Source organism: Podarcis pityusensis (genome assembly GCF_964106645.2).
Source record: "Podarcis pityusensis genome assembly, chromosome: 17".
Classification (NCBI taxonomy): Eukaryota; Metazoa; Chordata; class Lepidosauria; order Squamata; family Lacertidae; genus Podarcis; species Podarcis pityusensis.
Window position 1 is genome coordinate 2,398,838 of NC_138042.1, and position 16,813 is coordinate 2,415,650.

At 49.3% G+C, this 16,813-nt stretch overlaps 1 protein-coding gene across 2 annotated transcripts in view; it reads right to left on the bottom strand.

Annotated features, from left to right (window-relative positions):
- Nucleotides 1–334: 334 nt before the first annotated feature.
- GPR173 (G protein-coupled receptor 173) overlaps nt 335–16,813 on the bottom strand; it is a 30,063-nt gene continuing 13,584 nt past the window's right edge. Inside the window, exons 1-2 of one of the 2 annotated variants that reach the window (XM_080987336.1) lie at nt 7,243–8,436; nt 335–4,203 (exon numbers count right to left, since the gene is read on the bottom strand). In XM_080987336.1, the coding sequence (XP_080843462.1) occupies nt 3,002–4,114 (1,113 nt within the window). In that variant the 5' untranslated portion in view covers nt 4,115–4,203; nt 7,243–8,436 and the 3' untranslated portion in view covers nt 335–3,001. Of the gene's footprint in view, nt 4,204–7,242; nt 8,437–16,813 lie in introns of those variants that run through there. The other variant, XM_080987335.1, reaches the window with a different exon arrangement.

The window sequence follows — 16,813 nt, forward strand, 5'->3', positions numbered from 1 at the left end:
AATTAAGCATTTTTCCTGTGCATGTCCCCTGAGGGAAATTACACCCACCCACCACCCACCAGTTGTTAGAAGCAGGGGAAGGGAGGGCAAGTACCCACAACATACCTGTCTTTTCTCCCTCCATACCTAATAGTACCTGGGGGGGGGGGGCAATTTCTATCAAAGAAGTAGTGCAATGCAGGGGAAAGTATAACACATGCAGGGCTGCTTTAAGCCTAAAAACACTGCTGGGAATTCTGATCGTGGATCTTCCATGTCATGTTAGCCCTCAGCGGAATGTTGGTATTCACTTTTTTTTTTTTTTGCTTCTGACTCAAAAAGAATCACCCAGGAATTTTGCATTTCATTCCATGTTTTTTATATATTTATATAAAAAAACAAAGGAAAGGAAAAGAAAATGAGAAAATCCCCAGAAAAAGGAGGGAATGGAAACAAATTTGACACAAAAAGGGGGTGGTGGGGCAGGATAGAACAGAGTCCCCACCCCAAAAATCAATTTCCACCCCTCAATCCAGTCATTCCCTACCCACCCCCCCAAGCTGCCCCCATCTGAAAGAAGTTCAGAAGCGTATGTTGCAGGGGACACACATCCATCCATCTGTCCTGTGCCCCCCACCCAACCCTCCCTCTCCCACTAAAGTTGCAATTTCTTTATTCAATTTCCTTTTTAAAAACAAAAACATCTCAACTTCTTTCAAGTCTCTCTCCAGAAAAAGCATCCTGGAAATAATCTGTGTTCATCTCCCATATTTTTTCAAATACAGTTTTCTGCAGAGTGGCCATAATGCTGGCCAGTGATTTAAGGCCATTCAGTGGGTGCAGGACTGGAGGATAAGACGAACAGTCTTGTCTTCAGAGGCAAAAGTCAGCATCTGGGTCCTTTGAAGGGGAACAAGTGGGAGACAGCCCCAATCCCTGCATCCTCACCTGGTTTGCGATGTCCCCACCCTCCCATCCCTACTCCCACCTCCCAAACTGTGCTCTGCTCCTAATACTTTCCCTGACTTATCCCTCCACTCATCCTCCTCCATTTTTCTCTGACATTACTCCCAGCAGTGCTTCTTCTAGGCCTCATTTCTCAACCACCTCTTTCCTCCTGAATCCTTTCTCCCCTCCCCTCCCCATCCCACGAGGAGCACCTCAGCATTAACAATAGTCCCATTGAATTAGGATGTCCCATGTCTCCCCACCTTCACGCCTCAAGCAATATGTCTGGTAATTCATTTTCTTGGATTTTGGGAGTACCTGCCTGAGGGGTAAAGCCAAAATGGGACCGATGGGTATCACAACTAAGGGTGAACCCAGCAAGCTCAGGACTCCCAGATTCTCTAAACTTCAGGCCCCATTCATCTGTTCAGATGAAAAAAGACCCAGGAGTTCCAACCCCCACATTTCCCTTTCTCTTTAATAAATAGATAAATAAACAAGCCAACCACTGCAACCCAGAACTGGAGTCCTCTCTCCCACTCACTCTACCCAGTGTACCCCTCTTCTCTCAGAGACGGCAACACTTCCTCCCACACCCCCTTTTTCGAGGCTTGACTCCCTTCTTAGAGACACTAGAACAACCAGGCCTTTTTCTGAGCCATAGGGCTATTTGTCCTCTTTCTGTCAATGACCCAAAGCACAGACAACTTGTCCACTGGAATAAACCCAGAGGTACGAGACAGCAACTCTGGGAAGGGTGAGCTTTCCATACATGATCTGGTATTGTCTCACAAGAACAGTGCAAACAGTTCTATGATGTGAGATGGCAAGGAGGAAGCAATGTGCAGTGTGATCTGAATGTGTGAGAATAAACGGGTGGCGGGAGCATAGTGGCACATATGCCTTGCAACAGTAGTGTTTTTGCTTTCCATTTTAGCAGGGCATGTGCCATATTGACATCATTGAACATGATTCTCCTGTGGTTACCCTACACTTTCTGCAGCCTTGGATGCTCTCCACTGTCTGCCTTGCATGTTGATGTCTCTGCCTTCTCCTACTCTTCAGGGAATGCGTTAGGATTTCTTGGTGGCTTCCTCCTCCCCCACACCCCACCCACATCTTCCTGCTTGCATTGTTCCAGGGTGACATGGTCTGCAGGGCCTTGGATTGGTTGCTGCCATGGCAACTGAGGTGGGGTTTCCAAGGCTCCCTGGTTACAGCTTCTGACTGACAAGGAGCCAAGTCAAGGCTAGCTCCATGGCATTCCCTTAAACAGCTGTGTCTACTGGCTCCTTTCCTCCCCGCCCCTCTAGCCTTCCTGTCCCTGTGGGGCCCCCCTCAACTTAGCCTCAGACTCTGAGACTGTGTGGAATTGATTTAATTGATGGAATGAATAACTGAATGGGAGAGTTAATCTTCTACAGAAGCAGATTCCATCATCAGAGCCCTGCTTCCATCAACACCCTCCAGCTGTAAAGCCAAATCAGCCCTGCTGAACATGAAGTGGTTTTGCTCCAGTGAGTGGGATGGCTTTGGCTTCACTCTGGGAGATCCAAATACAAAAATTTGGCCTCTTTTCAGTGATGCCAGACACACCTTTAGAGCTGCTAGATCAAACACTTTGAAATAATGGACACAGAAGTTTCTGGTGTTGGTTCTATGGAGTTTTGCAGTGTCTGACTGAAGCAACTGGATAGAGTTTGTGGGCTATAAAAAGAGGAAAACGCCATGATGCACAGGATATTTTGTACCCTTTCTAAGCACTGGCTGGAATACTACTGGGGACCAGTTACTGTCATCGTATAGCTTTGGATTTACCCCAGGGGAGCTGAGACCAGAATCCAGCTCTGATCTCATTGTAGTTAATGAGTGGCTTTGGATATTTGCCCTGGGATAACTGAAGCGCTCATAGTCTATTGTGACACCAAGTACTCTGGGGAACCATGGCCAAAATTGCAGGGGAAGCAGAACGACCCATCTTTTGGCATCTTGTGTGATATATAAATAAGAAAGAAATGAAACTCAAATTCAGTTTGGCACAGGCAGATGCCTTCTAGCCAACCCTTGGCACTCCTCACATCACACAATAAGGCTCTCTGGGCAGTTCAGGCTCTGTCCTCCAGCAGGGAATGTGGGTGATCAAGCCCTTCTTGAGGTCCTTGTTGAGTACAAAGCAAACTATGGGGTTGACAGCAGCTTGGGCAAAGCTCATCCAAACAGCTGTGGAGAGGTAGCGGTGGGGGATGCTACAGGCTTTGACAAATACCCTCCAGTAGCAGGCCACAATGTAGGGTGACCAGAGAACCAAAAAGAGCAAAGTGATGACGTAGAACATCCTGCCTAGCCTCTTCTCAGCCTTGAATTCTTCCATGCCCAGCAAGCGCCGGTTGGCAGCGTGAGCATTCTGCCGGATGCCCAACAAGGTAGGAGGCATGGGGCCACGGCCAAAGCCAGCAATCCAGTTGGCTGCAGCTTGCCCAGTGGCTCCTGGCCCATGGAACGTCCAGTTTTGGCTGATAGCTGGGACCATCTGGACAGGCTTCATCTTGCGATGGCGGTACTCAAAGAGAAGGAGCTTGATGTAAACCACGTGGGTTGCAAAGATCAGCACAGCTAGCATGAGCATGAAGCCCAGGGTGTCATTGGCTTTGAAGTAGCGGTGCTCAAAGATGCACTGGTCCTCCTCACGGATGAACTTGTAGGTCCCAACATCGAAGACGGGTGGGAAGGCCATGGCCACAGACAAAGTCCACACCATGCAGATGACAGCCACGCATGTCCAGAAGGTCATGCGTTTAGCATAGAAGCGGTGATGGGCCACAGCCATGTAGCGTGTGACACTGATGCAGAAGAGGAGGAAGGCAGCATGGAAACAGAAGAGGACAGCCATGAAAGCCACAATCTTGCAGCTCAACACACTGTAAGTCCAAGCAGAGCCGTGGCGGATTGAGACGAGGACAAAGGGGAAGCAGACAGCTGAGCGGATCACATCAGCCAGGCACAGGTCCAGCAGGAAGTAGTAGGGTGCTTTGTGGAGGCCACGCTCTTTCAAGACCAGCAGCGAGAGGGACAGGTTCCCTGCCAGACTCACACAGATGATGAGGCCCAAGAGCAGCAGCTTGGCATAGGTGGAGGCTGCGTGGGGCGCTGAGCCATGGGCTTCTTCAGTCTCGTTGGCACTGGCCATCTTTAGGTGGGGAAAGGAAAGGGGGAACTGGCTCAGCGGCGACGTGCCCGGTGATGGCCCATGACCCCAGTGCTAAAGGGGGGCATTGTCTGTGGGGAAAAGGTTGGAGGAAAGGGGAGTAAGGAAGCATTAGTTCATGGTAGTAACACAAACTTTTTTCCCTTTCCCTTTTTTTCTTTTTAAATACTATGTTCTATATGAGGTCCCAAACCTGTCCCAAATTCTCTGAAATAACTACAGGTGTTTTGAAATTCAAAGGAGAGATTCCCTTGCCCTGCCTCCTGGAAGGAAAGGACAAACATCTATGACTGACACAAGGATTTTTGTCGGGCTAAGTGGAGGGATGTCTACACAAACTAGAGAGCCAGGTGAACTCTAGAACACCCTGTGGTGGATTTGAGGGCTCATGTTGAATTGTTATAGTAAGCAGCTTACTGGTCTGCCTGCTTGGTTATGTATATTATATTCTTGTCCTCCCCTCCTTTTGAGGAGCTTATCATACATGAGCTTCCTCTTTATTGTTACAACACTCCTATGAGGTAGATGAAACAATACTCATTTCTTAACTAGCTAGTTCCTGACAATGTGGCCAAATCAAAATGCCATCACTCAATCTGGAGAAACACATCATCTTAGACAAGAAATAATTAATCCTTTTCCTTTCCCTACTTCACTGAGCCAGCTTTGGACATGTCAGGGATAGCATCCAATTTGATGGTCTTGGGACAAGTCCCTGTCTTCTCAGCCTCCATCTATAAGTTGAGAAGAATTGTGTCTTAACTCACAAGGCTCTTTTGTGAATAATTAAGATAAGAACTATGGCAACTGTTTGCATAGTAATACTGTTATATCAGCTGAAGTTGGTTTGACTGTAGTTAGTGCCCTCTAGGGAAGTGATGGGGAACCTGTGCCCCTCCATCTGTAGCTAGTCCCAACTCCCATCCTCCTTGGCCACTGGAGCTGATGGGAGTTGGAGAGTCTCAAGTCCCATCCACCAGTCTAGAGTGAAATGGCCAACTATTCCAAAGAGCCAAATAGTCCTCAAAACACATAGCTGAGGCTCCCTCAAAAGATGGTAACCTCTCCCTCCTTGTAGGTTTTTAAGAGGTTGGATGGTCATCTGTCATGGATACTTTAGTTGAGATTCCTGCATTGCAGGGGGTTGGACTAGATGACCCCTGGGACCCTTCCAACTCCACAATTCTACAATTCATAAAACACACCCAGTGTCAATCAGTCAGTCAAATATTTTTTAATATTGACCCAAAGTCATGGTCACTTCAATATTCTCTAAGGGCTGGTGGTGATGCAAAATGAAAAGCCTGGGACAAAGGGGGGGGGAGAGAGAGAAATTGCCACCAGTTCTAGCAGGTCCACACACATAGGCCATATCAAGAGGAGACCTGTGTAACTGGGATCCCTAACAGAATTCCCAGGATTCTTTGGAAGAAGCCATGACAGTTAAACTGATATGAAAAAATACACAGATTTGGAAAACATTGCTTAATTTTGACACAGGCCAAGGGAGAGATTGTTTCTACAAAGCTGCTTGGTACATTTTGAGTCACATACAACAGTCAGAGAGTCATAGAAGGAAAGTGCTCTAAGAATGATCTCATGTTTATTGCACTTGCCTGGGAGAGAGTAATCTTTCTAAATTTAGCACTGCAAGTTAAATTTTTATATATATAAATAGTTGATGAGTTTACAATTTGTGGATGAAGACAATTTCAGCTCAAAATGACAAAGCAATTTTGTTAGTCAATAGTAACTACACTCTCAGTGCACCTAAGAATTTTGCTACCTTGTTATCCTACCCAATAAGGTCTTTCACCAGAAGAAGCTCATTTTACAAAGCTAGCAATCCTATGTATACTTAGTGAAATCAGTAAGCAGATTGTGTAGATGCTGAATTTTACACACACACACACACAAATATCACAGAACTGTAGAGTTGGAAGAGACCACGAGGATCATCTAGTCCAACCCCCTGAAGTGCAGCCATGGGCTCGAATCCTTGTTCTTGAGATTAAGAGTCTCATGCTGTAGCCACACACACACTTTCTCCTTAGCCACCCTTCCCCTCCACAGCAGGCATCAAGTAAAAACAGGTGGCTGTGTATTAAGTAGTAACTTACCAGAGTGTGCCTTTAACAGCTTGGTAAACCAGGCATGCACTATTTTCCTGCCAAGGGGCCAATATAAATTTAGCATTCCGCTCCTTCCCCAGTGCTTAAAGCGCTTGACCCCAGTCCTCTGGGGTTGCCCAGATGAGTACAGATGTGTAAAGATGCTCTGAGGACTTCCCCTCCACCAACCCAGCTTTTCAGTGGGAAATTTTTTTTGGGGGGGACGGACACTGGGGGGGAAACTCTTTTAGTTACAGGATGTTTCTGCAACTAGCACAGTTATTTAAACTTAGTGATACAATGAGACTTAGAGATTGTAGAAGAAGAATCTCAGATTTGTGAAAGGGTTAAACCCCTTTACAGTACTGACTATTAGAAAATGGAAGTACAAAGTAAAGATGTAGCTTTCTTATTTCTTAATTTACTTATCCTTAACTTTATTTGTATAAATAAAGAAATTATACATGATTTTTAATGTGAAATATCTGTATGTTCAGCGTTCTCTTGATATTGTGCTAAATATATTGTGATATTTATATTATTATTTTTGAAAAATATGATAAACACTATTACCTGCCACTTGCTACAGCTCAGCTGCTACCTCAGCAACTGAGCAGGTGGAAATCCAACTCTCTCACACACTCATGCAAAAATACCAGGATACAGTCAGCAATCATACTAAGGTACAAATAAGCTATCTCTACACAGCAGACGTAGACTGGTTTGACTGTTGTTTCCTCTCCTTAGTGAACCATGGAAAGTGTGGTTCTGTGGGAGAACGTTCAAGCACTTTTACTAAACTGCAACAAAGCTCTGATACTTAAAACTATTCCAAGGTGCAAAGCCCAGGAGAGCACCTGTGTCTTGAAGGATCCCAGGGAAAGGAGAATGTGATTTCCCTTATCCCTGTCATGCCGTGACAGGTGATACAAATCAGGGTACAGAAGCCCTGTCAGTGAAATGACCTAGCAAAACTTTAGATGCATGTGTACAACTCACCTGTCACCTTGCCCCAAATCTACTCCCTATATGACATCCCTCCACATGTGCTTGGGCGGATGAGGGGTCTGGGCCTGCTCCAATTGCCATGGCCATCAGAAATTGGATTTAGTGGTGATGAGCCCCTGCACAGAGAGGTTTGTCAGTCCCCATACCTGCTTATTTTTAGACACCTGCTTTAGACAACTACATTCTTAAATGGGCTTGAATAGCATGCTTGCACTTTTCTGAAATTATGACACTTCCATGTTTCATTCATATTCCTATGCTTTCATAGAAATTGAAGGCGACCTTTAGTTTTGTTTTCCTTTATTTTGATCCTACAAATTGTCTAGAGAAAATTCCATTTTTAGAATTGCTCCTGCTTTAAGGGTGTGTACACACAGCAGTATCTCCAAATCTGGGCGAGTTTTGTACAGCTATTAATCAAATGAAAAACAACAAAGCCAGCGGACCAGAAAGGGGTACCTGCCGAAGTCTTCAAAGTGGGCGAAATTGAACTTACACAACAACTTCACAAGCTCATCGAAAAAATCTGGGAGAGAGAGGAGATCCCAGCAGATTTTAGGGATGCCAAAATTATCAATCTCTTTTAAAAAAAGGTGACAGAACAGATTGTGGAAATTTTCAAGGCATCTCTTTATTAGCTGCGGCCAGCAAAATTCTTGCAAGGATCTTAGCAAACCATCTCCTAACAATATCCAAGACTACCCTTCCTGAATCCCAAAATGCTTTTTGACCTTCTAGAGTGATAGTGGACATGATTTTCACTGCTCAACTTCAATAAAAATGCAGAGAGCAAAACCAACCCCCTGTATATGGTGTTTATTGACCTGACTAAGGCCTTTGACACAGTAAATTGTAATGCCCTGTGGACTTTGCTTCTGAAAATTGGCTGCCCAGATAAATTTGTGAATATCATTCGGCTCCTCCATGATAATATTACAGCAACAATCGCAGATAACAATGGCTCTCAAAGTGAAACATTCACAGTGGTATCAGGTGTTAAACAAGGTTGTGTTATCACCCCAACTCTATTTATTATTTTCACTGCCATGATCCTACATTTTGTCGAAGTGAAACTCCCCACCAGAGTAGAAATCATATACAGTTGTACCTTGGATTTCGAACAGAATGTGTTCCGGAAGTCCGTTCAACTTCCGAAACGTCCGGAAATCAAGGCGCAGCTTCCAATTGGCTGCAGGAGTGTCCTGCAGCGAATTGGAAGCCGCGGAAGCCGCGCCGGACATTCAGCTTCCAAGGCAAAGTTTGTAAACCAGAACACCTACTTCTGGGTTTGCGGCTTTCGAGTTCCAAGTTGTTTGTGAACTAAACTGTTCGAAAACCAAGGTACGATTGTATCAAACAGAGGGAAAGCTCTTTAGTCCGAGTAGGCTTAAAGCAAAGAGTAAGGTTACCATAACTTCCATCATAGAGCTTCAGTACGCTGATGATAATGTAGTGTGTGCACTCTGAAGATGACCTCCAAATATCTTTGCAGAAGCTTACGAAAAGCTCAACATCCCAAAAAACCACAGTGCTGCACCAACAGGCAGAAAACAACCCCTCTGTAATGCCACAAATCCAACTCAATGGTGTAACGCTGGAAAGTGTTGATCACTTCTCCTACCTGGGCAGTTATCTTTCCACAAGGGCCTCACCTGAGCTCTGCGAGTGCAGCTTTCTCCTGATTGAATTGCAGGTGTTTAAGGACCGGGACATTCACAGGGAAACAAAAATGCTTGTTTACAAAGCTATTGTACTACCAACCTTACTGTATGCTTGTGAATCATGGACCACTGATAAACTCCTCAAAAGATTCCATCAATGGTATCTCAATTTTATTTTACAAATCACTTGGGAAGACAAGCGAACTAATGACAGTATACTGGAAGAAGCAAAGATCACCAGTGTCGAAGCAATTATTGTTCAACATCAGCTTCATTGGACTGGTCATGTTGTGCGGATGCCTGATTATCATCTTCCAAAGCAACTACTCTATTCTGAATTTAAAAATGGAAAGCATAATGTTGGTGGTCAACAAAAGGGGTTTAATGACTCTCTCAAGGCAAATCTAAAAAAATATAGCGTAAAGACCGACAACTGGGAAACACTGGCCTGTAAGTGCTCCATTTGGAGAACAGCCTTTACCAAAGGTGTCATGGACTTTGAAGACACTCAAACTCGGGATGAAAAGAGAAACATGCTAAGAGGAAGGCACGTTTGGCAAATCCTCACCATGATCAACTCCCACTCGGAAACCTATGTCCCCACTGTGGAAGGATGTGTGGATCCAGAATTGGTCTCCACAGCCACTTACGGACTCACTGCTAAGACCATGTTCATGGAAGACAATCTTACTCAGCTACAAGTGATCGCCAAAGAAGACGACGACACACAGCAGTTTAAAGTGGATTTGATGCATCCCTGATCTGCATAGCAGTCAACACTCAACCCCAACCCCATTTAATTCTGATTTCCCCTATCTGCAGATAATGTGCTAAGGAGAGGAATTCCAACATAAAATTGCATAATTGCATGTTGCCTAAGACTGGATACACTGAAGCGCATTATGGGCTGGGTTTATAGGTTTGGTGATGTTTTGCTGGTGCCATCTATCACCACAGCCCTCATCACCTGAGCGCAAAATAGTCATTTTGTTTTCATCAGCCTAAATGAAAGGATGTGGTGTGCCTAGCTCAACCCATTGTTGACGAAGGCAAACTCACCATAATTTGTTTTTATTTAAAAAACAACTGTTTTGTTGCAGAACTGCCTTTGCACAAAACAGCTGTATTAAAAATAAAATGGCCTTTGCAGGTACAAGAGGAAGAAAAGGAAAGAGGAAAGAAATAGAAAAACACTGTATTTAAATCCTTCTCCCCCAAATCAGTCTTCCCATCCCTACTTGACCATGTGTGGAATGTACTTTCATCATCATCATCACTTTTAATTTGTATACCGTCTTTCTATTTTTCTATACCCAAGGCGGTTTACAAGCTGAAGAAACAAAGAATGTACACCTTATAACAATCTAATCCAATACAAAAATGTGATAATAAAACATAACTTTAAAATAAACAACTTATATAAAATAAAGTAATATTCAACAATCCATTGAAATAGTATAGAATAATTGTCATGGGCTCAGGGGCTGAGCCACAGGGGAAGGAGGAGATGGAGAGCGAAGGGGAACAATCTGAGGGGAGCTCAGGAGGGTATGCCAGTGATCAGAGAGATTCCATGAGTCTCTCCAGCGAATCAGAGGATTCCCAGAAGGGGGCCCCCAGAGGCAGGGCAAGGGGGGCCAGTGGGGAGTCTCCAAGCGGCAGCTGGAAATCAGGGGTAGGTTCCCCACCAGAGCGCAGCGGGGGGGAAGAATCCCAAGGATTAAAACAAGAGCCTCCTGCAGGAGGAGAGAGTGAGGCTGGACTGACCACGCCTCCGTCAGAGAGTGGAGGGGCGGAGGGAAGAGCAGGTCCGGCCAGCCTCCCTGAAGGAGAAAGCAGTGAGGGGAGCAGTGTAGCCGTTAGGAGGAAAGTAGGCGGCTGGGCGCGCGCGCCAAGTTCAAATGTGGAGGCGCGCGGGCCAGCAGAAAACCCGGATTGGGAGCCAGGTCCTAAAGCCCGCCGGAAGGGTGGGGAGGAGTCAGAAGAATCCGCCTCCGAAGAAAGTAGGAAGGAGGTAACCCCAGAGGACAGGAGGACCCGGAGGAGAAAGGAGCAGAAGCAGAAGAGGTGGAGCAAAGCTTGGGTCTTGAACTGGTGTAGGGGAGGGGAGGAGTCAGACGGAGCTTCGCCGGTCTAAGGACTCAGACGTAGCGCTGCGCGCCATGGATGTCAAACCAACAATGAACCACAATAAAGACTTTTGTTTATAAAGAGCAACTGGCGTTGGTCCTCTGTGAGCTAGGACCTGAGGCAGCGCTGACAGTAAGCTCCGTCTCTGCGAAAAGTTAACCCTCGCAGCGCGAGTTGGCGCAGCGAGGGGCAAAACTTGGTGTTTTGCGAGCTCACGAAGAGAGACAAAGATGACTTCAGAAGGGAACAGCTGGAAAAAGCAGTTGAGGCGCTTTACGCAGAACTGGCAGTTTCCAGGAAAGGAGAGGAGGAAGCAGCGAAGTTCTGCGAGGATCTGCAGACCAGGTGGGAAAGATTGGGCAAGGAGGGGCTGCCGGGACCCAGATCAACAGAGGGAATTGGCCTCGGAAAGAGGGGGGGCAGCCTAGTAGCCCACTTTGACGGAGACCTGCAGCAGTATCCTAACTTCAGAGCAGATGTAGTTTTTGCGCTCAGGCTGCTTCGGAAGGACTTTAGAGATGAGGAGGAGAAAGTAGGATTTATCATAACGCACTTGCATGGAGAAGCAAGATCCTGGCTGCGCAATTTATGGCGCGACAATGATCCAGCCCTCCAGAATGCGGACGCCTTTATAAAGGCTATGGACGCTTGTTTCCAATCAACCACTGATGTGGACGTGGCTAGAAAGGAGATGCACGGTTTGCGGCAGGGGAAGGCAACAGTAAGACAATACCACGCCCGGTTTTTTGCGTTGGTAAATACGCTGCGCTGGGAAAAGGACTCTGTGGTTGTAAGAGATCTCTTCTGGGAGGGGCTAAACGCTTCCGTGAAAGATGAGCTGGCCAGGGGCGATAGACCTAGCACCACTGCAGAAGTGGTCCAGAGAGCACTCACAATAGGAGTGAGAATGGAGGAACGCCCATGGAACAGAGATGAGGGTCGCTTAGCACGCACACCGGCCAAAGCACCTCCTTTCATGCCCAGGGAGAGTGGACGCGCCCACTCCACGCCTCCCTTGTGGGAGGGAGTAGAACCAATGGAGTTGGGTGTTGCTAAGGCTCAGACAGCGGCCAGAGCCCTAACGCCAGGAGCAGTCAAGCCGAAAAATCCTAGAGGGAACAGGAAGTGTTTCTTATGCGACAGTGCACAACACATGGTCAAAGAGTGTCCCCAGAGTATCCAGAAGCACACTGCAGCCTCCGCAATTATTAAAGGGGGAATTCAGCAGGAGGGGGAGCAGCAGGGAAACGACCAAGCCTGGTTGGAAGCAGAGGCACTGGGGCCCAGCCAGGCAAGGTTTTGAAGCAGTCCCCAGAGATTCTGAAGCCCAAAGACCCCCTCCCGCCCAAACCAGTGGTGCAGCTCACTGCATCACTTCAACTGCCCAATGGATTCATCTTGGAGGTTCCTATTACCATCGATTCTGGCAGCAATGCAGACTTTGTGGGGGTGGAATTTGTCAAGCAGCACAGCATAGCACTCCTACCTGCCACGATGCCCCTGAACGTCGTCACAGTCGATGGCAGGAAGCTGCTGGGGGGGCAAGTGGTACAGCAGACACCACCTATGGTGATGCAAATTGGGAATCACCACGAAGTCATCAGTTTCAATGTCACCCACCTATCCGAAACGCCCATAGTGTTGGGCATGAGTTGGCTGGATAGGCACAGCCCAGCGCTAGCCTGGTACCAGAGGCAACTGACCTTCTGCTCCTCTTACTGCGCGGAACATTGCATCCAGACCAGTCAGGAAGAGGAGGGAAAGGAGGATGCACAACAGCTACATCTCGGCATGGTGCAGGCGGTACCCAACAAGTACAAGGAGTTTTTGGACGTTTTCTGCGAGAAAGAAGCTGACAAGCTACCTCCTCATCGGCCCTACGACTGCACGATTGACCTCCTACTGGGAGCGAAGCTACCAACGGGGAAGCTGTATTCCATGTTTGAGGACGAAATGCAAGAACTCAAGGAGTTCATAGAGCTCAATTTGAAGCGGGGATTCATCCAAGAATCCAAATCAGTAGGGGGCAGTCCCGTGTTCTTCGTGAAGAAAAAAGACACGCCCCAACGGAGACTTGTGGTGGATTTCAGAATTTTAAACTCGAGGACAAAGCCCACTGCATTCCCCATGCCCAAGATAGACGATCTGCTAACGACGGTGAGGAAGGGGAGAATCTTCACCAAGCTGGATCTGCGAGGCGCATACAATCTGATACGCATGCGAGAGGGCGATGAGTGGAAGACGGCCATGTTTACACCCTTAGGCACCTATGAATACAAAGTCATGCCTTTCGGATTACAAAATGGCTCTCACACTTTCCAAAAATTTATGCACCACGTGTTGGCGGGGCTCCTCTACAAGAAGTGCGTCTGCTTCCTAGACGACATCCTGATCTTCTCGGAATCGCAGGGAGCTCACGAGGAGGACGTCAGGGAGGTCCTGCAGAGACTACGGGAGCACAAGCTCTACGCCAAGCTGGAAAAGTGCCAGTTCGACGTGATGGAAGTGGATTTCCTGGGATACAAGCTGTCGGACAAGGGACTCGCCATGGACAGCGCCAAAGTCCGCTCGGTGCTGGACTGGAAGAGCCCACGCAACAGGAAGGAAGTCCAGAAGTTCGTCGGCTTCGCCAATTTCTACCGCAAATTCATCAAGGGGTTTGCGAAGGAGACGGCGGCTATCACGGACACCCTCAGCTCCAAGAAGAAGAAGTTCATCTGGACGGAACAGGCGGAGCAGTCTTTTCAGAGGCTCAAGCGTCTTTTCGCGTCCGAGGAACAGCTGCTGCACGTCAACCCCGGCAACCCGCTGAGGATTGAGACTGACGCATCAGACAGAGCGGTGGGGGCGGTCCTGTTGCAGCAAGATCCGCAAGGGAACTGGAGGCCCTGCGCATTTTACTCCAGGAAGCTCAGCAAGTCGGAGCAGAACTACACAATCTGGGACAGGGAGTTGCTGGCCATTCATGCAGCCTTCAAAGCGTGGCGGCATTTCCTCGTAGGAGCCCGACACACCGTGCAAGTTCGCACAGACCATAAAAACCTGGAGTACTGGCGCACGACGAGGTTCCTGAACCAGAGACACATCCGCTGGGCGGAGTTGTTTGCAGATTTCGACTTCAGGATAGAGTACATCCCGGGAGACAACAACGTCATGGCGGATGCACTTTCCAGGAAACCGCAGTATCTGGAGGAAGCGGCGCCGGCGGCAGCTAAACACATTTTCACACCGGCAGTGTGGACGTGCTCTGCAGCCACCGTCGACCTGGACGCGGTACGTCGAGCGCTACAGACGGATCCATTCGCGCAATCCAAGATGGAGGAGGTGCGACGGGGCACAGCGAAGGACGGCGAGTTCCAGATACGTGACGGACTGCTCACCCGCAAAGGGGCGCTCTACGTGCCGGGAGATGACCTTCGCGCGAAAGTCCTGCAGCAGTTGCACGACGCGCCCAGTGCTGGACACTTTGGCAAGGACAAGACGGCGGAATTGGTGGCCAGAGACTTTTGGTGGCCCCAGATGCGAGGGGAGGTCGCAGATTACGTCGCCAGGTGTGACACGTGCCAAAGAGCCAAACCAGTGCACAGGAAACCGGCGGGACTGCTGGAACCGCTACAGACGCCGTTCGAACCATGGGAGCAGGTGGCCCTGGACTTTGTCACGGATCTGCCCAGCTCGCGAGGCAAGACAGCGGTTCTAGTGGTCGTAGACCTGTTCACCAAGATGGCGCACTTCATCCCATGCGCGAAGGTAGCCACGGCGGAACAAACTGCCAAGCTGTTCATAGACCACGTGTTCAGGGTTCACGGCTTGCCACGGTCCATCCTGTCTGACAGGGGGCGCCAGTTCATCTCGAGTTTCTGGCAGAAGCTCCTGGGCATCCTGAACGTCAAGATCAACTTAGCGTCGGCGCGACACCCGCAGACCAACGGGCAGGCGGAGAGGGTCAACGCCATCATGCAGCAGTATCTACGATGCTACGCCAATCAACAGCCCTCGACCTGGGTGGACTACCTGCCGCTGGCCGAATTTGCCTACAGCAACACGAAGCACGGGTCCACAGGGGTGACACCGTTCTTCGCCAACAATGGGCGGCATCCCAGAACCTTCCCGGGGTTTGAGAAGAAGGGGGAGGGGGAGTCACGAGGGGGAGCTGAGCACTTGGCAGCAGAGTTACTGGAGGTCCAGGAGCAGCTCAGGAGGCACTTGGAACTAGCCAAACACGCCTACAAAGTGCAGGCAGACAAGCACAGGAGGGTAGGGGAAGACATCCAGGTGGGGGACTGGGTATGGCTAGCGGCCCAGGCAGTGCTGGCCAAATCATTAGCCAAGCAGAAGCTAGGACACAAGCAGTTGGGGCCTTACCAAGTGGAGACACAAATCAATCCAGTAGCCTTCAGGTTGGCGCTTCCGGAGGGTTCCAGGATGCACCCGGTCTTTCATAGGTCGGTGCTCACACCCTACAAGGCACCACACAGGTTTCAGGCACAAGGGTCAGCACCAGCCCCAAGCAGAAAATCACCTGCAGGGGGGGAGTCACAGAGGGTGACACCAATCAACGAGGTCACGGAGATTTTGGACTCGAGATGGGGGGAAGAGGGAGTAGAATATTTCCTCGCCAGGGAGGGTACCCCGGCTAGCGCCAACAGATGGGTACCGGACTATGCCCTGGAAGAGCGCTATCTCAAGGACGAGTTTCATGCACTCTTCCCCCAAAAACCCATGCCAGCAGATTTTTTCGACGACTGGCTTTTCACACCCACACTTTCGGCCAGCACGTTCCAGGGGTTCTCATCAGACGAGGAGGCGGAGCCGGGATGGAGCACACCAAGGGGATCTTGTTCGGGGGTCGACACAGACCGCTCCTATTGGTGGGACGATCAACCGGAGGAGCAATGGAGGCGGAAATGGTTGAGGGGACCTTGGCACGCAGAGTCACCCGAGGTATCGGAGGGTGGGACAAACATGGACGAGTGGGGTGAGGAACAGGGGTTTGAGCATGAATGCAAAGAGATGGAAGCGGAGGAGATAGACGTCGATGAACACAGTACGGACTGGCTGGAGCCAGCGGGAGGGCTGCACGACAGGGGCACCAAACAGTATCCAGCTCTTGCCCCCGAAGCACTGGAGCGCCCGGAACCCACGCCCGGAGAGGGGGAGGGGGGAAGGGGGGGCTTCGAGGGGGGGATGGATGTCATGGGCTCAGGGGCTGAGCCACAGGGGAAGGAGGAGATGGAGAGCGAAGGGGAACAATCTGAGGGGAGCTCAGGAGGGTATGCCAGTGATCAGAGAGATTCCATGAGTCTCTCCAGCGAATCAGAGGATTCCCAGAAGGGGGCCCCCAGAGGCAGGGCAAGGGGGGCCAGTGGGGAGTCTCCAAGCGGCAGCTGGAAATCAGGGGTAGGTTCCCCACCAGAGCGTAGCGGGGGGGAAGAATCCCAAGGATTAAAACAAGAGCCTCCCGCAGGAGGAGAGAGTGAGGCTGGACTGACCACGCCTCCGTCAGAGAGTGGAGGGGCGGAGGGAAGAGCAGGTCCGGCCAGCCTCCCTGAAGGAGAAAGCAGTGAGGGGAGCAGTGTAGCCGTTAGGAGGAAAGTAGGCGGCTGGGCGCGCGCGCCAAGTTCAAATGTGGAGGCGCGCGGGCCAGCAGAAAACCCGGATTGGGAGCCAGGTCCTAAAGCCCGCCGGAAGGGTGGGGAGGAGTCAGAAGAATCCGCCTCCGAAGAAAGTAGGAAGGAGGTAACCCCAGAGGACAGGAGGACCCGGAGGAG